The sequence below is a fragment of the Schistosoma haematobium genome (genome assembly GCF_000699445.3).
Source record: "Schistosoma haematobium chromosome Unknown HiC_scaffold_359, whole genome shotgun sequence".
In the NCBI taxonomy this organism is placed as follows: Eukaryota; Metazoa; Platyhelminthes; class Trematoda; order Strigeidida; family Schistosomatidae; genus Schistosoma; species Schistosoma haematobium.
Window position 1 is genome coordinate 182,523 of NW_026137092.1, and position 23,419 is coordinate 205,941.

General features: G+C 36.5%; 1 protein-coding gene across 1 annotated transcript; it reads right to left on the bottom strand.

Moving 5' to 3' along the window:
* Nucleotides 1-526: 526 nt before the first annotated feature.
* Nucleotides 527-23,344, bottom strand: MS3_00010700 (uncharacterized protein; the record flags this gene model as incomplete). Its single annotated transcript, XM_051219097.1, has 4 exons — nucleotides 527-1,131; nucleotides 9,426-9,513; nucleotides 20,102-20,389; nucleotides 23,134-23,344. The coding sequence occupies 4 exons, from the start codon at nucleotides 23,342-23,344 to the stop codon at nucleotides 777-779; spliced, it is 942 nt and encodes a 313-aa protein (XP_051063998.1). The 3' UTR covers nucleotides 527-776.
* Nucleotides 23,345-23,419: the final 75 nt, after the last annotated feature.

The following is a 23,419-nucleotide window of genomic DNA, read 5'->3' on the forward strand; positions in this document are numbered from 1 at the left end:
ATGTTATCATTATTTTTAAGCTTCTAGTCGACATCAGTTCCCTTAAAATTACACATACGTTTTGCTGACCAATCCAAACAATGAGAAAAAAGCCAGCCCTACAAATCAACACTTACCGGATAACTCTAAGCAATCGATACGCAGAAACACAGTACACACAACATAAGTCAGTAAAGACAAATGGCTAAATTTCAACTTGATCGATGATTACTTGAAAACTAGATATATATCATGACCTTGGTTACTACACAAAGCACGGATAGTCCCTAAAATGTTCTGCTACATTTAGAATTCTACAAACCAGTTTTCTTTTATTCATAAGATAATTTCATCGTATCACATTTATATATGTGAAACATCCATTAATACTGGAGATCTTTTCCATCACCAAGTGACTTGTTTATTACCAGTGAAAAATACTTAGTTCAGTGTAATAAATTACTTGTGCCTTCATTGTTTGAACACAATTGTAATTGTACGCTTAGCTAGTGAAATGATTGAAACATCATCAAATAAGAGAATGAATCTTTTCATAATCTTTTTATAGAAACAAGAACTATGATAAATAGAATACAGCATTAAATGTTATTTACATGTTTGTAAATATCATAATATGTTCATTTGATAATAAGTAAATAAGTAGTATCTTTAGATGTATGATTTTAGTTAAACTTTATTTTCTCCTTTAAATTGATTTTCCTTTACTGCCTTCCTCATACTCTTTCAAATAATTCAATCCAGTAAAGTTGACGATGCTTAGGTAGTGTATCAGCATTTTAACATTCAATAGATGCTTTGAAAATAGCTTCATTAAATGTTGTTGCACTAGTTATGTCGGCATAATCATTATTATCATCATCATTATGAATTAAATGAACTAATGAATCATGTAGACCAACATGTAAATTTGTATTCAATTCGATGGATTTCTTTGGTTGTAACCATTGTTTATTAGTTTGTTTATAAAATCGTAGTAAATTTAGAATATCAGTTTTATTACCGATTGTTTGCATAGACGACGATGATGATGATGATGTTGGTTTGACATTTGTCATTTGAGGTAATAATTTACATAAACGTACAAATTGTTGAGTAAATTCACTATCCCGATTATCTTTATTGTATAAATAGCTGGAATGAAGAAATCAGATAGTTAAAGAATAAAAGAATAATAAAACTGAGTTAGGTTATTATCACTTATTTATGCAACTCTCTTTTGATAAAATTCAATCCTTTACAGTAATTAGATTATCAAGTTAAACGTTGGGTGGTGACATGTGTTATAATGAGTCACAGTGGAACAGTCTCATATTGGTGGGTGTAGACTACCTGGTTGGGAACCGCGAGATGTTAGCAACTGATGGCTAGAGACCCTGAATGACATGGCTCAAAATCGTTTGCAATGGCACAGGTGCATCCACTCTTTATGTTCTCCCAAATTCTAATCTTCTGAATTCTTCATGCTACTTTCACTTTTCTCTTTCCAAATTTATCTCACTGTATTATACTTCTTGAATAACATCTTCAAACCCTAATGTTTCCGATTACTGCTTGTACTTTGACTAACTTTAGCACTACGGGATTTGAATTGACAACTGCGTCTCTGTGCTAATGTGGTGTGGCAACTCGAACTGATGTACGTACGTACGAAGTTCTACGTTGTGACTGATTGACTGACTGTGGCACAGATTCATTCCTTTTTCCATCGTGCGCTATAAAGTAAAGATTGTGCACCTGTATTTTCGAATAATATCCGGATTGTTTAATCTTTCTTAGAATGGTAGCTGCTAATATCGTTGGTCAATTTTTGATGTTTACAACTACAGTTGATAAGTGTCCATTCTGTGAGAATTGCTTTGGTAATGTCGGCAATTCATAAGCATTTTTAAACAGGGATGGATAGTAACCAGGAGTGAAATCCAGAAAGCGTGTTACGTCCTATTTGGGACTCACCAACTAGATTTACCTGCATCCCACAGTTAATGTTCACCCCGAAATTAGAGCCATTCGCTTCAAACACCATCACGTTGTCTACTTAGCTAATCAGTTCAGATAGCCAACTGACTTTTGCAATGGGGAGAAATCTAATTCCTTTATATTAGTTGCTCTCTAAATCGTCCCATTATGTTTACAACTGTAATTCATCAGTCTATTTTTACTATTATTATAAAATATAGGCTAAATATGAACAAACTTCATTTCGTGTAAAATGTTCTGTAGCGTTGAAAGCGTCTATCTATATGATTAAAAGAAGAATATCTCTTAGATTATTTACCAACATAAGATAACCTAAATAAAAGCTAAGTGCACAATAACTGCCAACAATTGAAATGAAAACTAAGTGATAGAACTACGTGGTTTTCAATCATTTTAAGTCGAATTAGCAATAATATAGATATAGATGGAGATTAGTAACTTGTACAAGTACGTAGTTGTATTAGATCTTTTGTTCTAGATGAAGGATGGAACTAACAACTTTTTATAACTTAAAGGGTACCTTATTAATAACTTGTCCTATAGTATAATTGTATAACATATTTTTAACTATTCCCAATATAACAGGTAATACCTCATACTAGGCGTGGGAAAATTTTGAATATACATGGGAAAAATCTGTTCTTAAGTTGAACAAATGAAACACAACTTTCATAAGATCAATATTTCATCATAATATAGAACTTTTAACTAAAGTTATTTAACATGTAATGCATCAGTGTAAAATAATAATGATGAACATTCAAATTACTCTATGGATATTAGTCAAAACAACTAGTCTATTGATTTCTTGTGGAATATAGGCTTGACTTTAAGCTTCAACCTACTAATAGGAATATTGTATATTGACCACTTTTATCATAGATACTAGAGAGAACTGACAGAGATTCAGTTACCATGTTCTATATTATTAACAAAAACAATAAGATCATCTTGATTGTAAGAAAGAATTTATTTTTGGTCCAATTTGTCGAAATCAATTTCAACAGTAGTCAGGACAACATAGAAACACGCATACAGGATCACAGCGTTGTCATTCACTTGACCTCACCTTGGCAAAACGGAGAGCCAACGAGACACACCCTCCGTGTATCTGGTGACCCGACGGCCAGCTCTCGTGGACTGGCAGGATTAGGCATAGCACTGAACATGATGGCGGAACAAGCACTGTTGGAGTGGATCCCCGTTAACAGTTGTCTTTGTGCTGTTCGGCTAAACGGCTCCGTAAGAACTCGGAAGGATAGGGACACATGTCATTGCCTTTTTGTCGTTTCTGCCTACGCTCCCACCGACTGCAGCTCAGATGAAGTGAAAGATGAATTTTACAGAAAGCTATCTGAACTTCTTCAGAAAGCTAAACGTTCAGACATGGTACTCGTAGCAGGTGAATTTAATGCTCAGATAGGTAGTTTAAACCAAACAGAAAGGCATTTAGGTGGGTATTTTAGTATTCCAGCACAACGAACAGATAATGGTGATCGTCTGCTGCAACTGTGCTCAGACAATCGTTTATTTTTAGCAAGCGCAAATTTTAAGCATAAGGAGAGACATCGTCTAACATGGCGACCCCTACACCAAACCAACGATGGACTCTAATAGACCATATTGCCATCAGTCATCGTTGGAGAGGGTCGGTAGAAGATTGTCGTTCATTCTGAATTACCTATATGGTCTTCGACCACGCCCTAAGACGGGCACGCATCTGCTTGTGCCTCACTGGACAGAAAAAACCTCGGTTAAAAGACCCATCAGAACTGAATTGAGTAGCAAGAAAACCAAAAGTAGTTTCCAGGAACAACTGAGGTCATAATTAGGTAGTTCTGAAAACGAGGCTGACCCAGGTGTTGCTCGGAAAGATATACAAACAGCAGTGATATCTATTAGTGATTTAGGCCACAGGGTTACAAAGAACCAATGGATTCCTTTCAAGGTCTATTGCAATGATGGATTCTCGTAAACTCATCCCATCGGGTTCTGAACACGATGAAGAGCGAAAACAATTTAGATCTAGGTTAAGCAAAAGTCTAAGGAACGACCGTGATCAGTGATGGGCAACGAAAGCAAAGGAGATGGGAAAGGCGGCGGCTATAGGGAACACAAGACGGCTTTACAGACTAATGAAAGAAACTGGAATTAATAAGTCAAGTGTAAGTCAGACTATTTCGGAAAAAGACGACACTCTCATCTGCTCTCAGTCCAGACGCTTAGAACGATCGGTGGAACATTTCAGAGAACAGTTCAGTTGGCCTTCAGCTACTCTACAACTACCCTCCATTCCGAGACAGTGTGAATGGAACATTGAAGTAGGTCCCCCAACTCTAGCAGAAGTTCAGAAAGCTATAGTTAATCTGAAACCAGGAAGGGTAGCTGGTCCAGATGGATTGGCTCCAGAGGTCTTTGAGGGTGGTGGTCCAATTTCGGCGATTAGGTTGACTGATATTTTAGATAAGATTTGGGAGTTAGACGTTATTCCATCTGACTGGTCACAATCACTTACCGTCTCCATAGATAAGAGAGCGTTAAAATCATCCTGTGAAAACCATAGAGGGATTAGTTTAACTAATACAGTATCTAAAATACTAGCCCCGATAATTATCACACGCCTAACTAAGACTCGTGAACTGCAAACACGAGAGAATCAAGCTGGCTTCAGACCTGGTCGTGGCTGCATCGACCACATATCCACCATTCGTCAGGTTCTAGAACATAGGCATACTTATTGGCGTCCGACAATGGTGGTCTTTCTTGACTTAAAATTAGCATTTGACTCGGTAGACCGCGAGATTCTGTGGCAGTGTCTTTCATTGAAAGGCGTACCTCAGAAGTACATAAACCTTGTGAAGGCTCTTCACTCGAACACTACTAGTAGAGTCAGAGCTCATGACGAACTATCATCTACTTTTGCAACCTCAAGTGGTGTCCGTCAAGACTGTCCATTATCTCCATTTTCGTTTAACTTCATCATAGACCTACTGATGGAAATAACATTCTCGTCGACTGAATTCTTGGGCATTGATCTCCTTCCAGGAGGTCCACTTATCGACTTGGAATACGCAGATCACATAGTCCTGTTTGGTGAAGACGCTAACAAAATTCAGAGTCTTTTGGTAGCACTGAGCAACAATGCCAGAATGTTTGGAATGCGCTTCTCTCCCTCTGAATGCAAGTTGTTGCTTCAGGACTGATCTGCGTCAACACCTGAACTAAGCATAGGGAGTGAAGTAGTCGAACATGGTGACAACTTCACTTATGTTGGAAGTCTGGTCAGCCCTAATGGGTGGGTTTCTGACGAAATCTCAGCACACAGAGTATTAGGGAATGATGGTAAATCAGTTGATGAGGATATGAACATTCCTCGACTGAGATGGTTGGGCCACGTGTTACGTATGCCTGAACATCGATTACCATGGCGTGCAATGCCAACCGGTGTTGGAGACGGTTGGATGAAAGTTGGGGGCGGCCAAACCTGAACGTGGATTGAAGTCACTAACTTCTAGTCAAAGCCATGTTGGTAGATGTAAACTAATTGGTTTTGGTCTGCATGACTATCGTAACCAATGGTTGGAGACTGTGTGACATGGTTTAGAATCGATCACAGTGGAGTCGGTGCATACACTCTTTGTTGTTCCTTCATTTCCAATATCAATCACTCTTCGATTTTCTCAACCATCTGCCATCAATTCGATTGATGATACATACTATTTATATCTGTTGATATCAGTAGCACATACCACACTATGAACCAACACAATTACGTCAAAATTAATACCTTATATCTTGCTTTATTATTTGCTTGTATGTTCCCATTGCTGTTTAAGACTGAGATTGATTAGTCCCTTGTTATCATATATGTATCCTGTGTGTACTGCCTCGATACTGTTTTAAGCAAAGATGGATGATGGTTATCGATGGAATCTAGGCTCCGTGTTTCGTCCTATTCGACACTCGTCAGCTAGATTTATCTAACTGTTTTCAGAATAAATGAGTTTTCTCTGGTTTACAATAGCTATCTGAATAATATTAATCCATAGTGAAAATGATAGTTTAATTATTATCCATAAGTTGTTTACTAATCAAATCCAAGAATAAATTAAAGTTTGTTTTTCTTTTTATGTTTGTTAACATTCTGAAGTATTGATAATAAGAGTTTAGTTCATAGATATTTTCCACTCAATTGAATGGATTATATCACATACAATTGTAGATATCCCTATGAACTATTCATTGAAAGTGTACTAATCTAACATTAGACATACATTTTGTAATATGGTTTAATATTTATTTGATGTTCAATCTTCTGAACGACATTATCAGCACAAACTTCAGATAGATGATGAAAGCTCCACGACCAAACCATCCAGCTCAGAGAACAAAACTCCGTCAAAAAATGTTCTTATGTAATTAATGATCTTTGTAATTCATGTACATAAGTAGTTGATACCCTATAAATATCACGTTTTATTGTAGACAGTCATAACTGTCGAGGTTTCTTTCTTAGTGTTGTTTTAGGAAATACATTTTGTAATTAATCATATTGTATTAATTGATTTGTATCGGTTGTTTGAATCTTCGCATTGATGTGAAAGATTAGTAATTGACCAGTGTCTTTTAGTATATATACATCCTGTGCGAATCGCCTCAATACTGTCATTAGTCAGTCAGTTACAACGTAGCACCAGGCATATATATGCTTTAATCCAAGTCGCCATAACCTAATTAGCACATCAAGATGAACACCAAATTCATAAAGGTAGTTAATTAAGTTGTGGCAATATATAAAAGAAAGATTGCATGTAAGGATATAGTACAGGAAGAAAGAATTAGTTGATAGAATGAAAGATATGAAATAATTTTAATCACATAGTTTAAAGGAGCACAAATGGTGTATACATCTACACCATTGTGATCGATTCTGAGACATATTACCGTCTCCAACCATTGGTTACGATATTCACGCGAACCACAATCAATTAGTTTACATCTACCAACATGGCTAAGACTAGAAGTTGGTGACTTCATGAATTGGTGCCACGTCTTGGCACCAACCATCATCTACATTGGTCAGCATTGCAAGTCGTGATGAACAGAGATGGATAGTGGATAGCAACGGAACCCAAACACTACTTTCGTCTTATTTGGGATTTGTCAGTTGGATGTACTTGCATCCCACAGTTGATGTTCATTTCGAAACTCGAACCCAGTAACGTGCACTTCAAACGCCATTGCATAATTCCCTTGACTACTGATTTCACATAGTTACTAGATTGTGCAATGACGTGGAGTTAAATTCATACATATTGTATGTCAGAATCTTCAAAATGGTGTTTAGGACTGTAAATGATCAGTGGCTTTTTATTTATGTACATCACTATTCCATAAAATCAGAAGCTATGTGGATAACACGATGGCGTTTGAAGTGAACAGTACTAGATTGGATTTCTAGAGTGAAGATCAACTCAAATGTAGGTACATCCAGCTGATGAGTGCCAGATAAGACGAAATATGCATCTTGGACTCCACTACTAGCTACCATCCAACTCTGTTTACAATTTCAGAACTGTGTTTCTCACAATATTGAAATGGGTTAATGATCATAAAACAATAAACCCATCACTGAAATATTATTCCTGTTTTCCCGCTATAAGTAACTCCAGATAGATTTTCAAAATTCCATTAAAAACCATTGACCAATGAAATTCAATCATTTTGAATGTCCTGTATACTTTTTTGAATTGATAGTCTGCACATAATAAATTCGCTGAGAAACATACAAGTACTAATTACATCTGTGGTTAAGTCCGGTGTGAGTACTCACTATCGAATAAGTTGTTACTAGTGCTACTTCCAAAGTTTTATAAATTGAACACATCCCATAATGAAAAAATATTACCAAATTGAACTTATCCCACAAATTTCTCTATCATGATGAAAGTACTTTAATCAGTTCTTATTTAATGATTTGCTGACCGACTACTTTGGATTCTTCTTCTCATGAGAAGCAAACGACAATGAATTTCTTTATATTTAACTGGTTGTTAAGAATATACTGATTAATTACATATGTTCTTACTTAATTATTATCGTTCATTTATGCCCGCCATATTGGAAACTCTGAATTTTGTTGGAGTTTTATTCTATGAACTGGATGGTTTGGTCGTGGAGCTTTCACCATTCTTCTGAACGACATCATCAGCACAAATCTTCAGGTGGAAGTCACCTGAAGAAGTCTACTTGATGATATCGTTCACAAGAACGATGAATGCTTCACTACCGAACCATCCAGCTCAAAGAACAAAATTCCACACAAATTAATCCAACTGAGCTACAAATCTTCTTCACCATCTCAAAAACTCTGAACTGCAACTAGAGTAAAATATCATTAATAAAAGTGTACAATCTGAAATGTCTGATAACATTTGCTAAACTCATTCATTAGCTGTAGACACTTCCGAATAACTGTATTATGTCATTTAATCATGTCCACAATGAGATTGATTACTTATTTATATTCACAAGATATATATACATACATGATATCCATTAGATTTGTTAGTTATCACTATCAATTTGTTTATCAATGAGCTATGGTGGTCGTACCTAGGAATAAATTAATCACTTCAAGTTCCAACATTGCACGTAATTCCATAATTCGTCATACTATGGTTCAAATTTTAAACTTCAGTTAATTTACGATAATAGGAAAATGAAAATGACCAATTAACTGATGTTGAAGTTCCCATTCTTCGTAGCCGAATGCAATGGTCTAAATATGGTGAATGAGTCGCTCAATTTTGTGGATTAGTTGAGGTCAGATATTACCACTGTTGGATGCCGACCGGCCGGCCGGCTCCGTGGTCTAGTGGTTAGGCGTCAGTGCGCAAGACCGATAGGTCCTGAGTTCGAATCTCGCGAGATGGGAGCTCGGATGTGCATTGCTGAGTTTCACAATGAGACGAAACGACCGTTCAGTGCTTTCGGGTTTTCCATGGTGGTTAAGCGTCGATTGACTCATTATCTCAACTATTGAAATCACTATAATATCTGCAAAAACCACATTCGATGTTAATGTGCTTTTACGGCAAATTATCAAGATAATTAAGTCGACTGTAGGCAGAATCTATGAGTTATATAACCAATAAGGAATACCGATTATCCCACTCACTTTTACATTTATTTTAATGTTTCAACCTTTTTAAAAGTGTTACCTTCTTACTATAGATTCTATTTGTACTAGATAAGGAATTTAATGAGATGCGAGGAGATCACTTATCAACTAGTTACTTTATCAATACGATGTTTGGACATTAAATAACGGTTTACATTCACCAAGGCCAACAATTGAAATAGATCAACTAGCAAATTGGATGATTCAGATGAAATCAATGATTATAAAAAATGATCTATGTACATTATCATATTCCTTTTCGTACAACACTTCAGAATCATCATCATCATGTTGTTGTTCTTGTTTTTCGTGTTCTTCTTCTTCTTCTTCATCATCTTCGGAATTTTTTGGACCTAATGAAGAACAGTTGAATGGTGAATGTAATAGGAGATCTAAATTTTGTTTACATGACCTTTGATATAAACATAAACTTCAAATTCAACAAACAATGATCGCTTTATCAATGTTGAAAATGAATCCTAAACATTTCGTTATTATCGATTGTCGTTGTCCACACGAATATAATGCTGGACATATTTATAGTGCTATTAAACTATGAGATTGGCCAAAACTTTATAAATATTTTTTTGGTATAAAACAAAAATCTGTTGAAACTACTGAAATGGATTTAAGTAACTCATTATATTCAACGGAACAACTGATTCAACCAAAACCATCTCATACTATATTTATATTATATTGTGAATTTTCTACAAAACGTGCACCACAATTATTTTATCTTTTACGTATTCATGACAGAGTATTACATTTCACTTCATATCCTGCATTAAAATATCCATTTCTTCTTCTTCTTCTTCTTCTTCTTCTTGTTGTTGTTGTATGTTTCCCTTCACGATTCCATGTTATCGCTTGTCTCATGATGTAGTTCGATTCCACTTCAATACTACTTACTTGTTACTTATTTATTTCACAATCATTTTCATCTCATTCCTTCTATTCATAATGATTAATATAAGTTATATCGATTCAATTCATTTCGATTGAAAAGGTTTCTCTCAAACGGAATTCATTAAAATTGCAACCTATTCAACATTGAATATGTTTCTTTTAATTCAATCATTTTTGATGTCTTTGTTTAAATATATTTTTCTTTTATTTTCACTGGTTGATTCACTAGAATTAAAAGAGAAAAGCTTGACAAATACAACTTAAAAATGAGTTTATATATACATATAGAGAAACCTAAGGCCCTGGGTTCGAATCCCGCGAGCGGGATCGTGGAAGCGTACTGTTAAGGAGTCCCATAATATAATGAAACGGACAGCCAGTGCTTCTAGGTTTTCAACAGCGGTCTAACATCAATCGGTTCATGATCTCAATCATTAAACGTGTAATAATGTATTCAACTATTTATTCATCTGACAGTAGACTGTAATAAAGGAATAATGAAATCATTAAAAATGATTGATATTCAGAAGAGTTACAATAAACTGAATAGCTCAAATATTGATTTATTTAGCCTAAATAAAGCAATTTGTTGGTAGCAGGAAATCCAGGAAGTGCGTTTTTCCTGATCTAGCACTTATCATTTCGGTGTACTTTCATTCAAGTTGATCTTCTCTCCGAAGCTCAAACCCAGTACTGTTCTCTTCAAATGCCATTCCGTTATCCACTTAACTACTAAGTACAGATAGCTACTGCCTTTTGGAGTGGAGTTAATTTTAATTTATACATATTGCTTGTTTGGATCTTTTCATTAATAGTTTACTAATGCAATTTCGAGATGGTGGAAAAGATTTGTAGCTCAAGTGGAAAATTTTGGTGGAGTTTCGTCCTCTGAACTGGATGATCTAGTCGTGGAGCATTCATCGCTCTCCTGAACGACATTGTCAGCACAAACTTCAGGTAGACTTCTTCAGGTGACTTCTACCTGAAGATTTGTGCTGATGATGTCGTTCAGAAGAACGATGAAAGATCCACGACCAAACCATCCAGTTCAGAGAACAAAACTTCATCAAAAACTAATGCAAATGTTAAGTCTCTTCTGATATACATACATCCTATATGGATTGCCTAGATATTGTCATTAGTTTTCAAGCATTTTAAGCAAAGATGAATAGTGGCTAGCAATGGAATCTAGGATGCATGTTTTACCCTACTCGGATTTCATAAGGTGAACTTACCTGTTCAACTACAGTCATAAAACGTAAATAGGAAGATGCAGACAACTAATATATATGATCACAATCAGAGAGGGGTTTTCTGGAGATTGTAGTAGTTTAATAATTGAATGTATGAGTCATCTGAAATTAGACCATCATGGTAAACCTAGAACTACTGGACGGCTGTTTCATCCTACTATGGGACTCCTCTGCAGGGCACATTCACGATCCCTGCTCGTGAGATTCGAACTCAGGCCTGGAATGGTTGAAGTAAGACATTTCTGAAAAGATTTTTCTCCTTTGTACAACTGAATAAAACGTTTGGTTATTAAATATTTCAATCCCATTTTATGTAAGTCATATTGATAGTAACCATAATATTCGGTTACCAAAAGGAGTAAATGTATTCTTCTCTAAATTATCCAAATCATTTGGACCCAATGTTTTAAGATAATTTTAACGTGAATAAATCCAACACTTAAACTAACCAAAAGAATACCAGCTTCAAACCGAATATGATTGGAACGTATATTATCGGACCATTTTATCAAGGATCACATATTCGAGATGAAATCTACAAAGTATAGTATTCATCATTTAATTACTTGCTTACTTACTTACTTACTTACTCACTCAATTACTTACTCACTTACTTACTTACTTACTTACTTACTTACTTACTTACTTACTTACTTACTTACTACTTACTTACTTACTTACTTACTACTTACTTACTTACTACTACTTACTTACTACTTACTACTTACTTACTTACTTACTCACTTACTTCACTTACTTACTTACTTACTACTACTTACTACTCACTACTCACTCACTACTACTTCACTACTACTACACTTACTACTCACTACTACTTACTTACTTACTCACTACTTACTACTCTACTACTACTTACTCTTACTACTTACTACTTATACTTACTACTTCACTTACACTACTCACTTACTACTCTACTCACTTACTTACTACTTCACTCACTCACTTACTACTTACTTACTTACTTACTTACTACTTACTTACTACTTACTTACTTACTTACTTACTTACTTACATACTCACTCATTCACTCACTTACTTACTTACTTACTTACTTACTTACTTACTTACTTACTTACTTACTTACTTACTTACTTACATGCTTACTTACTTATGCCCGTTAGTTTTCGTGGAGGAGAATAAGCCACCCACTAGCACTCTCCTTCCAACCTTGTCCTGAGCAATCCTTTCCAGCTCTTTCCAGTTGTTATTCATCCTTTTCATGTCTGATTCCATTTTCCGACATAATGTGTTATTTAGCATCCCGCTTTTTCCGCTTCCCTTCAGGATCGCAAGTTTGGGCTTGCCTCGTGATGCAGTTTGATGATTTGCGTAATGAATGTCTTATCGACTTCTATCATCTTTTTCTAATTTCCTCTTCATTTGGAAGCCGCTTTGTTCTATCCCATAGTAGATTGTTGCTGATAGTACCTGTAATTTCTTGATGATGGTTGTAGTAGTTCTCCAGGTTTCAGCTCCGTACAGTAGAACTATCTTGACGTTCGTATTGAAGATTCTCACTTTGATATTAGTTGACTGTTGTTTTGAGTTCCATATGTTTAGTTGTAGAAATACCAGACTTATCTTAAGAATCCGTGCCTCCTCATCTACATCAGATCCTCCTTGTTCATCCATAATCCTGCTTAGAGACGTGAAAGAGCTTCTCCGTCAAGTATGATTGAGTTGGTGTTCTCCGCGTTGTACTTGAGGATCTTGCTCTTTCCTTTATGTATGTTGAGGCCTACTGATGCAGAAGCTGCTGCTACACTATTTGTCTTCATCTGCAGTTGCTCGTGTTTACGGTATAAAAGAGCTGGGTCATCTGTGAAGTCCAAATCTTCGAATTGATTCTGAGTTATGCATTGTATTCCGTGATTCTTTCCAGATGTGAAGAACTCCATAATCCAGTTAGGATGAAACATGCGTCCTAGATTCCATTGCTAGCCACTATCCATCTTCGCTTAAAAAGCTTGTGGCTTAAGGCTATATCGAACCAATCCACATAGGATGCACATATGTCAACATGAGATTGATCAAATGCACTCTTAAATAACATTGGGAAGATACAAGTAAAACAATGCCAAGTAAATTTGTAATGTTCATTCAATATTTTTGGACTCTCATTTGATGATCAATCTCCACCTAATAACAAATGAATCTATTTAAGTTCATCAATATTTTGAGATAGTACAAACTAGATAATAAGTAAACTTCATGTTTGATGCAAAAACCATTAGAGATTTGTATAAACCCATCATAGTATGTAAATTAGAAGTAAACTGTGTTACATTACCTAATTGTAGGATGTGATGATCAAAAACACTATGCGCTCGTTTCATTGTGTTTAACGAACCATATTTGAGGTAGACAATAAAGTGGCTTCGATTTGAAATAAATCTTATGCTTTATGTAATAATCCATTTGATGCTGCAACTATTAACTGGTGTTTTCTAAGATTATTTATATATATATATATATATATGAAGAAAATTCTTATTTCGTAATATGGCGTGTCCATCATTTAACCCCACTAGTGAGTAACTAGTTTATTCATAACTCACTGGTGAAACAGGGCACAAGATTAATTTCGAAGGGAACAAAATGCTTGAGAAAGGTTCTAGCACACATGAAGAAAGATTAACCACAGAAACGCTTTATATATATACATATATGGGCTGATAAGAACAGTCTGAACAGAAATAGTGGCATTCAACTAGCTACCACGTGGAAAATGTTCATTAACAAGTAATTGGACCCTATCTCTATCCAACCCTGTTTATTTCATATGTATCGTTATTCTGACAGAAATTCATTTGAACAGTTTATTATTGAATTTATGTATTTTAATAATTGAATTGATGAGTAGTCGATTTAAGCTAGACCATCATGGAAAACCTAGACGCACTGAACGGCTTTTCCGTCCTATTGTGGGATTCCTCAGCAGTTCGTATCCACGGTCTCGCTTCACAAGACTCGAACTCAGGACCTATCAATCTCTTGCACTAGCGCTTATCCACTAGACCACTGAACCGACCGGCATCCACCATTGCCGTCATTGCGTTCCTATCTCACAACAGACTCGTTTGAACTCCACTGATCACTGCTTCTCACTAGAACCCTAGGTAATACCTCTTGAAACCAGTCACTATTGAACATATGTTGATTCATATCAGAAGGGTTTTTATGGATGTTATATTAATTTCAATGATTGAGATCATGAGTCATTTGAAGCTAGACCACCATGGAAATTCTAGTAGTCCCACAATACGATGAAATATCCATTCAGTGCTTCCAGGTTTTCCATGGTGGTCTAGCTTCAATTGACTCATCATCTCAAACATTGAAATTACCATAATATCCACGAAAAACCGTTTGTGATATTCCTCTATATATTGACAAACATTGGTATAAATTAAAACAGTATACTAATACATGTTAGTTTCCATTGGATCCATCAAGTTGTAATTCACTCTTTTCTAGATTCATGATTTCATATATGTATACTGATGAGTTTTACAAGCATTACGCTGTCTTCATAAATTCAACCGAAATGACTTAATTTACATAAAATAACATTACAAAATATGACATTACAACAGTGCACATATATATATATATATAATTCCAGCTTTATCCTATAAACAAATTAAAGGGAAACATACCAATAGTTCAGTGATATACTGATAACTAACCCTTATAAACTAGATATGTATACGAATGTGTATTTTGAATCTGATTATAGGTATACACAAAATGACTAGGTTAATAATCTCATATGTTTCATTTAGAATAATCTGGTTAATTTCAAATGATTTATTTTAATATCATAAATTAGAAGGTATTGATGGTTGGATACAATACTTGTTAACTATTGTAAATATGAAATCTGTTTAATTGCTAGACCTAATAATCTAATCAAATAGATTACTTGAAGACTGTTGATTGAGATGGCCTAGATTGTTTGCACGCAGTAGTCATCATCAGTATGTATAAAAACAAGTGCTTTTTTCAAGTAAGTGATTATAACAAATACAGAATGTCACTGGTTGAAATCATGAGTCAGTTGAAGCTAGACTACCATGAAAAACCTGGAACTACTGGACGGCCGTTTCGTCTCATTATGGGACTGCCCAACAGTGAACATCCATGATCTCTCTCGCTGGACTCGAACTCGGGACTTTCGGTCTCGCGTGCAAACGCTTAACCTCTAGACCACTAAACCGGCATCCAACGGTGTTAATGTATGACTTCAACCAATCCAAGAAATAGCGCGACGGTTCGCCGTTGGGTACTGGCCCAGTGATCTACAGATTTAGCGTTCGCGCGCGTAGATCAAAAGTCCTGGATTCGAGTCCTGCGGGCGAGATCGTGGATGTGTACTGCTGAGGAGTTTCATGCTGGGATGAAACGACCATCCAATTCTTTCAGATTTTCCATGGTGGTCTAGCTTCAATCGACTCATGAATTTAACTATTAAAATACAGAATTAGTAAATATGTTTCATGAATCAATTGATTTGGTGAGGATACATTCACTTAGTGGTGCAAATGAATTAATTACTGGTCATTTAAACAATTCACATTCAATGACTAGTCACTTCAAGTGTTTTGTTCTTACACAGTTTATCTGAAAATATTTGTATTTCTTCTTAATAATATTAAAATATGGTGTAGTCAATGCTTACTGTTGTATTCAGTTTACTTGCCTGGATAACTCTACAAGTTCAATACATATAGATTACTTTGTAGTTGTTATTCTATGTAAAATATCCAAATAGTATTGCAGAAGAAAAGAAATTATTTAAATTCACTTGGTATTGTTTACTTGAATCGTCCTATTGATGTTTAGGACTGCAATTGATCAGTCTCTTATTGGAATGGGTACATCCTGTACGGATTGCTTTGATAATGCCTTAATTAACAAATATTATAAGCAAGGATGCATGATGGTTATCAGTGGAATCCAGGACGCGCGTTTCCTTCTATTTGAGACTCATCAGTTGGATGTTACTTACTTAATTACTTACTTACTTACGCCTGTTACTCCCAATGGAGCATAGGCCGCTGACCAGCATTCTCCAACCCACTCTGTCCTGGGCCTTCTTTTCTAGTTCCATCCAATTCTTGTTCATTTTTATCGTGTCTATCTCCATTTCTCGGCGTAATGTGTTCTTTGGTCTTCCTCTTTTCCTTTGACCTTCAGGATTCCATGTGAGGGCTTGTCTTGTGACGCAGTTGGGTGCTTTCCTCAATGTGTGTCCTATCCACTTCCAGCGCTTCTTCCTGATTTCTTCCTCCACTGGGATCTGGTTTGTTCTCTCCCACAGTACGTTGTTGCTAATAGTGTCCGGCCAATGGATCTGAAGTATTTTGCGTAGACAATTGTTAATAAATACCTGTATTTTCTGGATGATGGCTTTTGTAGTTCTCCAGGTTTCTGCCCCATACAGTAGAACTGATTTGACATTTGTATTGAAAATCCTGACCTTGGTGTTGGTTGACAGTTGTTTTGAGTTCCAGATGTTGTTCAATTGTAGATATGCTGCTCTTGTTTTGCCGATCCGCGCCTTCACATCTGCATCAGACCCATAATGTTCATCAATGATGCTGCCCAAATATGTAAAGGTTTTTACATCTTCCAAATCTCCCCCGTCAATTGTGATTGGATTGTTGCATGCTGTGTTATGTTGGAGAATCTTGTTTTTCCATTTATGTATATTGAGACCGACTGCTGCTACACTGGTCGTTTTCTCCTGCATGTGTCGTTACGTTTGGGATAGGAGGGCCAGATTACCTGCGAAGTCTAGATCGTCCAACTGCATCTTAGATGTCCATTGTATCCCGCGCTTTCCTTCAGACGTTGACGTCTTCATGATCCAGTCGATCACCAGGAGAAAGAGAAAGAGTGAGAGTAAGCAACCTTGCCTAACACCGGTCTTCACTTTGAACGACTTTGTCAACTGTCCTCCATGCACGATTTTGCAGTGTAATCCATCATATGAGTTCTGTATGATATTGACTATCTTCTGAGGCACGCCGTAGTGTCGAAGAAGTTTCCATAGTGTTGTTCTGTCCACGCTATCAAGTGCCTTTTCGTAGTCAATGAAGTTGATGTAGAGTGATGAATTCCATTCAATTGATTGTTCCACAATGATCCGTAGAGTTGCGATTTGGTCTGTACACGATCTATCCTTACGGAATCCTGCCTGTTGGTCACGAAGTTGGGCGTCTACGCAGTCCTTCATCCTGTTTAACAATACCATGTTGAAGACTTTTCCCGGTATTGAGAGAAGAGTGATGCCCCTGTAGTTATCACACTTGCTGAGATCGCCTTTCTTCGGTATTTTGATCAGATGTCCTTCTTTCCAGTCTGTTGGTACTTGTTCCTCATCCCAAATCTTATTGAAGAGAATGTGGAGTATCCTTGCAGTTGCCGCTACGTCTGCTTTTAGTGCCTCTGCTGGGATGTTGTCCGGTCCTGCTGCTTTGCCACTCTTGATTTGCCTGATGGCCATGCTTATTTCTTCAATTGTTGGTGGGCCAACATCGATTGGGAGGTCCGTGGGTGCTGCTTCGATGTTGGGTGGGTTCAGTGGGGCTGGTCGATTCAAGAGTTCTTTGAAGTGTTCTACCCACCTGTTTTGTTGCTCTTCAATGTTGGTGATTACCTCGCCTTCCTTGCTTTTCACTGGTCGTTCTGGTTTGCGGCGATTTCCAGAGAGTTTCTTTGTCGTGTCATACAATTGTCTCATGTTTCCTTCGCTTGCAGCCTTTTCCGCCGTCGTTGCTAATTCTTCCACATATTTACGTTTGTCGGTTCTGATGCTCCTCTTCACTTGTTTGTTTATTTCCGTGTATTCAGCTTGTGCCTTGGCTTTTTCTGCTCTTGTTCGGCTGGTATTGATCGCTGCCTTCTTGTTCCTCCTTTCTTGAATCTTATCCAGTGTACCAACAGTGATCCATTCCTTGTGGTGGTGCTTCTTTTGACCCAGGACCTCATGACATGTTGAAGTGACTGCCTCTTTGATCCCCTGCCAGTTGCTCTCCACAGTAGTTCCTTCTCCATTGAGTAGATCATGAAAGGCCTGGAACTTGTTGCTGAGGACTATCTTGAATTTGTTGAGTTTGTTAGTATCCTGGAGAAAGGCCGTATTGAACTTTTGTGATACTGTCTGCCCTGTTGTCCAGTGCTTCTTGAGTTTCGATTTCATCTTGGCGACCAGTAAGTGATGGTCTGATGCTATATCAGCTCCTCTCTTGGTTCTCACGTCCTCTATAGTCCTCCTGAACGTTTTGTTGATGCAAATATGGTCGATTTGGTTTTGTGTAGAGTGATCCGGTGAAGTCCATGTGGTTTTGTGTATACGTTTATGTGGGAATATGGTGCCGCCTATGACCAGCTTATTGAAGGCACATAGATTTGCAAATCTCTCACCATTTTCGTTTCTTTCTTCCAGTCCGTGTAATCCCATGATGTCTTCATATTCAGTGTTGTCCGTTCCAACCTTGGCGTTGAAATCTCCCATCAGAATGGTCAGGTCCTTTGTTGGGCACTTCTCGACTATTGACTGCAGCCTATTGTAGAATTGATCTTTAGCGTCTTCATTGTAGTCGTTGGTAGGCGCATAGCATTGAATGATGTTCATTGAAATGCCCTCTTTCTTTGTTTTAAACGAGGCTTTGATGATCCTTGGTCCATGAGATTCCCATCCTATAAGCGCATTTTGCGCTTGTTTGGACAGCATCAATGCAACTCCTTGTGTATGTGGTGCATTTTCTTCTTCATGGCCGGAGTATAACAGGAGCTCTCCTGTAGTTAGTCGTTGTTGTCCAACTTGTGTCCAATGTGTCTCACTGGTCCCAAGTACCTCTAGGTTGTATCTTCTCATTTCTGCAGCAATCTGGAAGGCTCTTCCGGTGTCCCACATTGTACGAACATTCCATGTACCTAAATAAGTGGTCGCTCTGGTTGTCAGAAGGGGCATCGGCCTCGTAACTTCCGAAGAGATTCGGCTTTCATCATGAGGCGTCATAATTCTTCTAAATGAAGATCTTCTGACTCCCAGGGCAGAGTTTAAAAGGTTCGAATAATTTTTTCTGGTTAGCGTTTTTTTAGCGAGTTAGTTTTCGACGGGATGGGGACGCTAACCCCATGCCCAACCCTCCTCCTTTATCCGGGCTTGGGACCGGCAGTAGCCCCCGGAGGGACTCCAGGCGGAGTTATCAGTTGGATGTACCAGGATAAATTAAATTTAACTAATATTAAATTCACTTGGCAACGTTTACTTCAATCTTCCCATTGATGTTTAGGACTGTAATTGATCAATCTCTTATTGGCATATATGCATCCTGTGTCTATGGCCCCAATGTTGTCTTAAGTCACAAGCATTATAAACAAAGACAGAGGGTGGATAACAATAGAATCCAGAACACGCGTTTCGTCCTACTCGAAACTCATCAGCTGGATGTGCCCACATCTCAGATTTGTTATTCACACCGAGTGATGAGTATCAAAATTTTTATTTCTTTAAACGAAATGAAAGATAAATCAAAATGAAAATGAATTAAATGACACATGAATCATTCATTAGAAAGTGAATAAAATATTTTTCTTTTCATTTTGTTCATTCATTAAAACAAAACAAACCAAAATATTAACCATGAAAACAATTGTTGAATACATTATTTAAATTGTATTTATACCGCCTTGTTATTTCTTATTATGTTGATCACGTCACAATTTGTAGTACAGATATTCATACTAGTACTAGTACTAGTACTACTACTACTACTACTATTATTATTATTATTATTATTATTATGAGTAGTAGTAGTAGTAGTACTGGTATTCATGTCATTTATAGGAATAATATTAGCTGTTGTATAAATCAATCTAGTCGAATGATTATCATTGAATTTTGTACCGGTTTCATCTTTTTTAATTGGATGGTTTGAACGTTTATGATTTTCTAATGAACGTGATTGACAAAAGCCTCGATGACATATTGAACATGAAAATGGTTTTGATGTTAAATGAGTGTAGCTAAATACTAATAATTTAAAAAAACAATGACAAAAAGTAAAATAAAATAAAATAATTTTTCATTATGAGGTTGTGGAGATTAATTATGTTTTTGTTTAAATTGAAATCATGAACCGAATGATGTTAGATCACCATTGAATACCTAAAAGCACAAGACGGCAGTTTCGTTCTATTGTGGGACTCCTCACCAGTGTGCATCCATGATCCCACCTCGTGGAATTCGAACCCAAGGCCTTCAGCCTTGCACTAAAACACTTAACTACTTGACCATTAAGTCGGCATCCAACAGTGTTAATGTCTAACCTTAACCAATCCGCGAAGTTGCGCGACCATCTCACATTGTGACTAGTAACTAGTGACTAGCTTCGGAAGGGAGTTCTCGGAGCTCCAGTGAGAAGCTGTGATCAGTGGAGCTAGTCCTTGTGGGGTAGAGACAGGTATCTACCTCAGTACAATGGAAGATGGTCGCAAAATTTCATGGGTTGATCGAAGTTAGACATTAACACCGTTGGATGCCTGCTCACTGGTCTGAAGTTTAAGCATTGGTGCGCGAGACCCTAGGTTTGAATCCCGTGAGCTGGATCTTGGATACGCAGTTCTGAGGAGTCCCACAACAGAACGAAACGGTCATCCAGTGCTTTCAGATTTTCAGTGATGGTCTCACATCAATCAGTTCACGATCTCAATCAAAAATTATTTTTTTAAAAAGAATTACAATAACTGTCGTTAAAACGATTATGATTATTATTCTCTACCTCAAATGATAAATTTCAAGGGTATGATAATAACTGATAATAATAGCGATAATAATAATAATCAAGAGAATAGTTTGCGTTCAAAATGGAAGAGTGTAGAGAATTGCTCATTGATAAGGGGTCTAGGTGTGAACGATAACTTTAAACCACAAATGTTTTGCTGTTAGCTTGAATGAAAGTACAGAGTGAACATCAACTCTGAGATGCAAGTACATCCAGCTGACGAGTCCCAAATCGAACGAAACGTGCGTCCTGGATTCAACTGCTGGCCACTATCCATCACTGCTTACAATAATCGTCATTTATGTTTGTTAAAATAGAGCAATATATAGCTCAATCATACTTTTTATATGTTAATTTTCGTTTTTTCAAAATTTTTAAATTATATTCAATAGTAATCCATTGAATAACCAGTATCGAGTGGGGCATAGGCCACCCACCAGCGCTCTTCATCCAACTCTGCCCTGGGCAATCCTTCTCAATTCCTGTTGTCTTTTTCTTCACTATTTTCATCGGATCACGTAAGTCTATGGTTATCTCTATGATGAAAAGAGATAGTGTTGCGATTTGTACAGTGGAAACCTAGTACCATATACGGTCGTAGTAAAATCTCCCGGAAACCCTTCTCTGATTGTGATCATATATATTAGTTGTCTGCATCTTCCTATTTACGTTTTATGACTGTAGTTGAACAGGTAAGTTCACCTTATGAAATCCGAGTAGGGTAAAACATGCATCCTAGATTCCATTGCTAGCCACTATTCATCTTTGCTTAAAATGCTTGAAAACTAATGACAATATCTAGGCAATCCATATAGGATGTATGTATATCAGAAGAGACTTAACATTTGCATTAGTTTTGATGAAGTTTTGTTCTCTGAACTGGATGGTTTGGTCGTGGATCTTTCATCGTTCTTCTGAACGACATCATCAGCACAAATCTTCAGGTAGAAGTCACCTGAAGAAGTCTACCTGAAGTTTGTGCTGACAATGTCGTTCAGGAGAGCGATGAATGCTCCACGACTAGATCATCCAGTTCAGAGGACGAAACTCCACCAAAATTTTCCACTTGAGCTACAAATCTTTTCCACCATCTCGAAATTGCATTAGTAAACTATTAATGAAAAGATCCAAACAAGCAATATGTATAAATTAAAATTAACTCCACTCCAAAAGGCAGTAGCTATCTGTACTTAGTAGTTAAGTGGATAACGGAATGGCATTTGAAGAGAACAGTACTGGGTTTGAGCTTCGGAGAGAAGATCAACTTGAATGAAAGTACACCGAAATGATAAGTGCTAGATCAGGAAAAACGTACTTCCTGGATTTCCTGCTACCAACAAATTGCTTTATTTAGGCTAAATAAATCAATATTTGAGCTATTCAGTTTATTGTAACTCTTCTGAATATCAATCATTTTTAATGATTTCATTATTCCTTTATTACAGTCTACTGTCAGATGAATAAATAGTTGAATACATTATTACACGTTTAATGATTGAGATCAGGAACCGATTGATGTTAGACCGCTGTTGAAAACCTAGAAGCACTGGCTGTCCGTTTCATTATATTATGGGACTCCTTAACAGTACGCTTCCACGATCCCGCTCGCGGGATTCGAACCCAGGGCCTTAGGTTTCTCTATATGTATATATAAACTCATTTTTAAGTTGTATTTGTCAAGCTTTTCTCTTTTAATTCTAGTGAATCAACCAGTGAAAATAAAAGAAAAATATATTTAAACAAAGACATCAAAAATGATTGAATTAAAAGAAACATATTCAATGTTGAATAGGTTGCAATTTTAATGAATTCCGTTTGAGAGAAACCTTTTCAATCGAAATGAATTGAATCGATATTACTCATATTAATCATTATGAATAGAAGAAATGAGATGAAAATAATTGTGAAATAAATAAGTAACAAGTAAATAGTATTGAACTGGAATCGAACTACATCATGAGACAAGCGATAACATGGAATCGTGAAGGGAAACATACAACAACAACAACAAGAAGAAGAAGAAGAAATGGATATTTTAATGCAGGATATGAAGTGAAATGTAATACTCTGTCATGAATACGTAAAAGATAAAATAATTGTGGTGCACGTTTTGTAGAAAATTCACAATATAATATAAATATAGTATGAGATGGTTTTGGTTCAATCAGTTGTTCCGTTGAATATAATGAGTTACTTAAATCCATTTCAGTAGTTTCAACAGATTTTTGTTTTATACCAAAAAATATTTATAAAGTTTTGGCCTATCTCATAGTTTAATA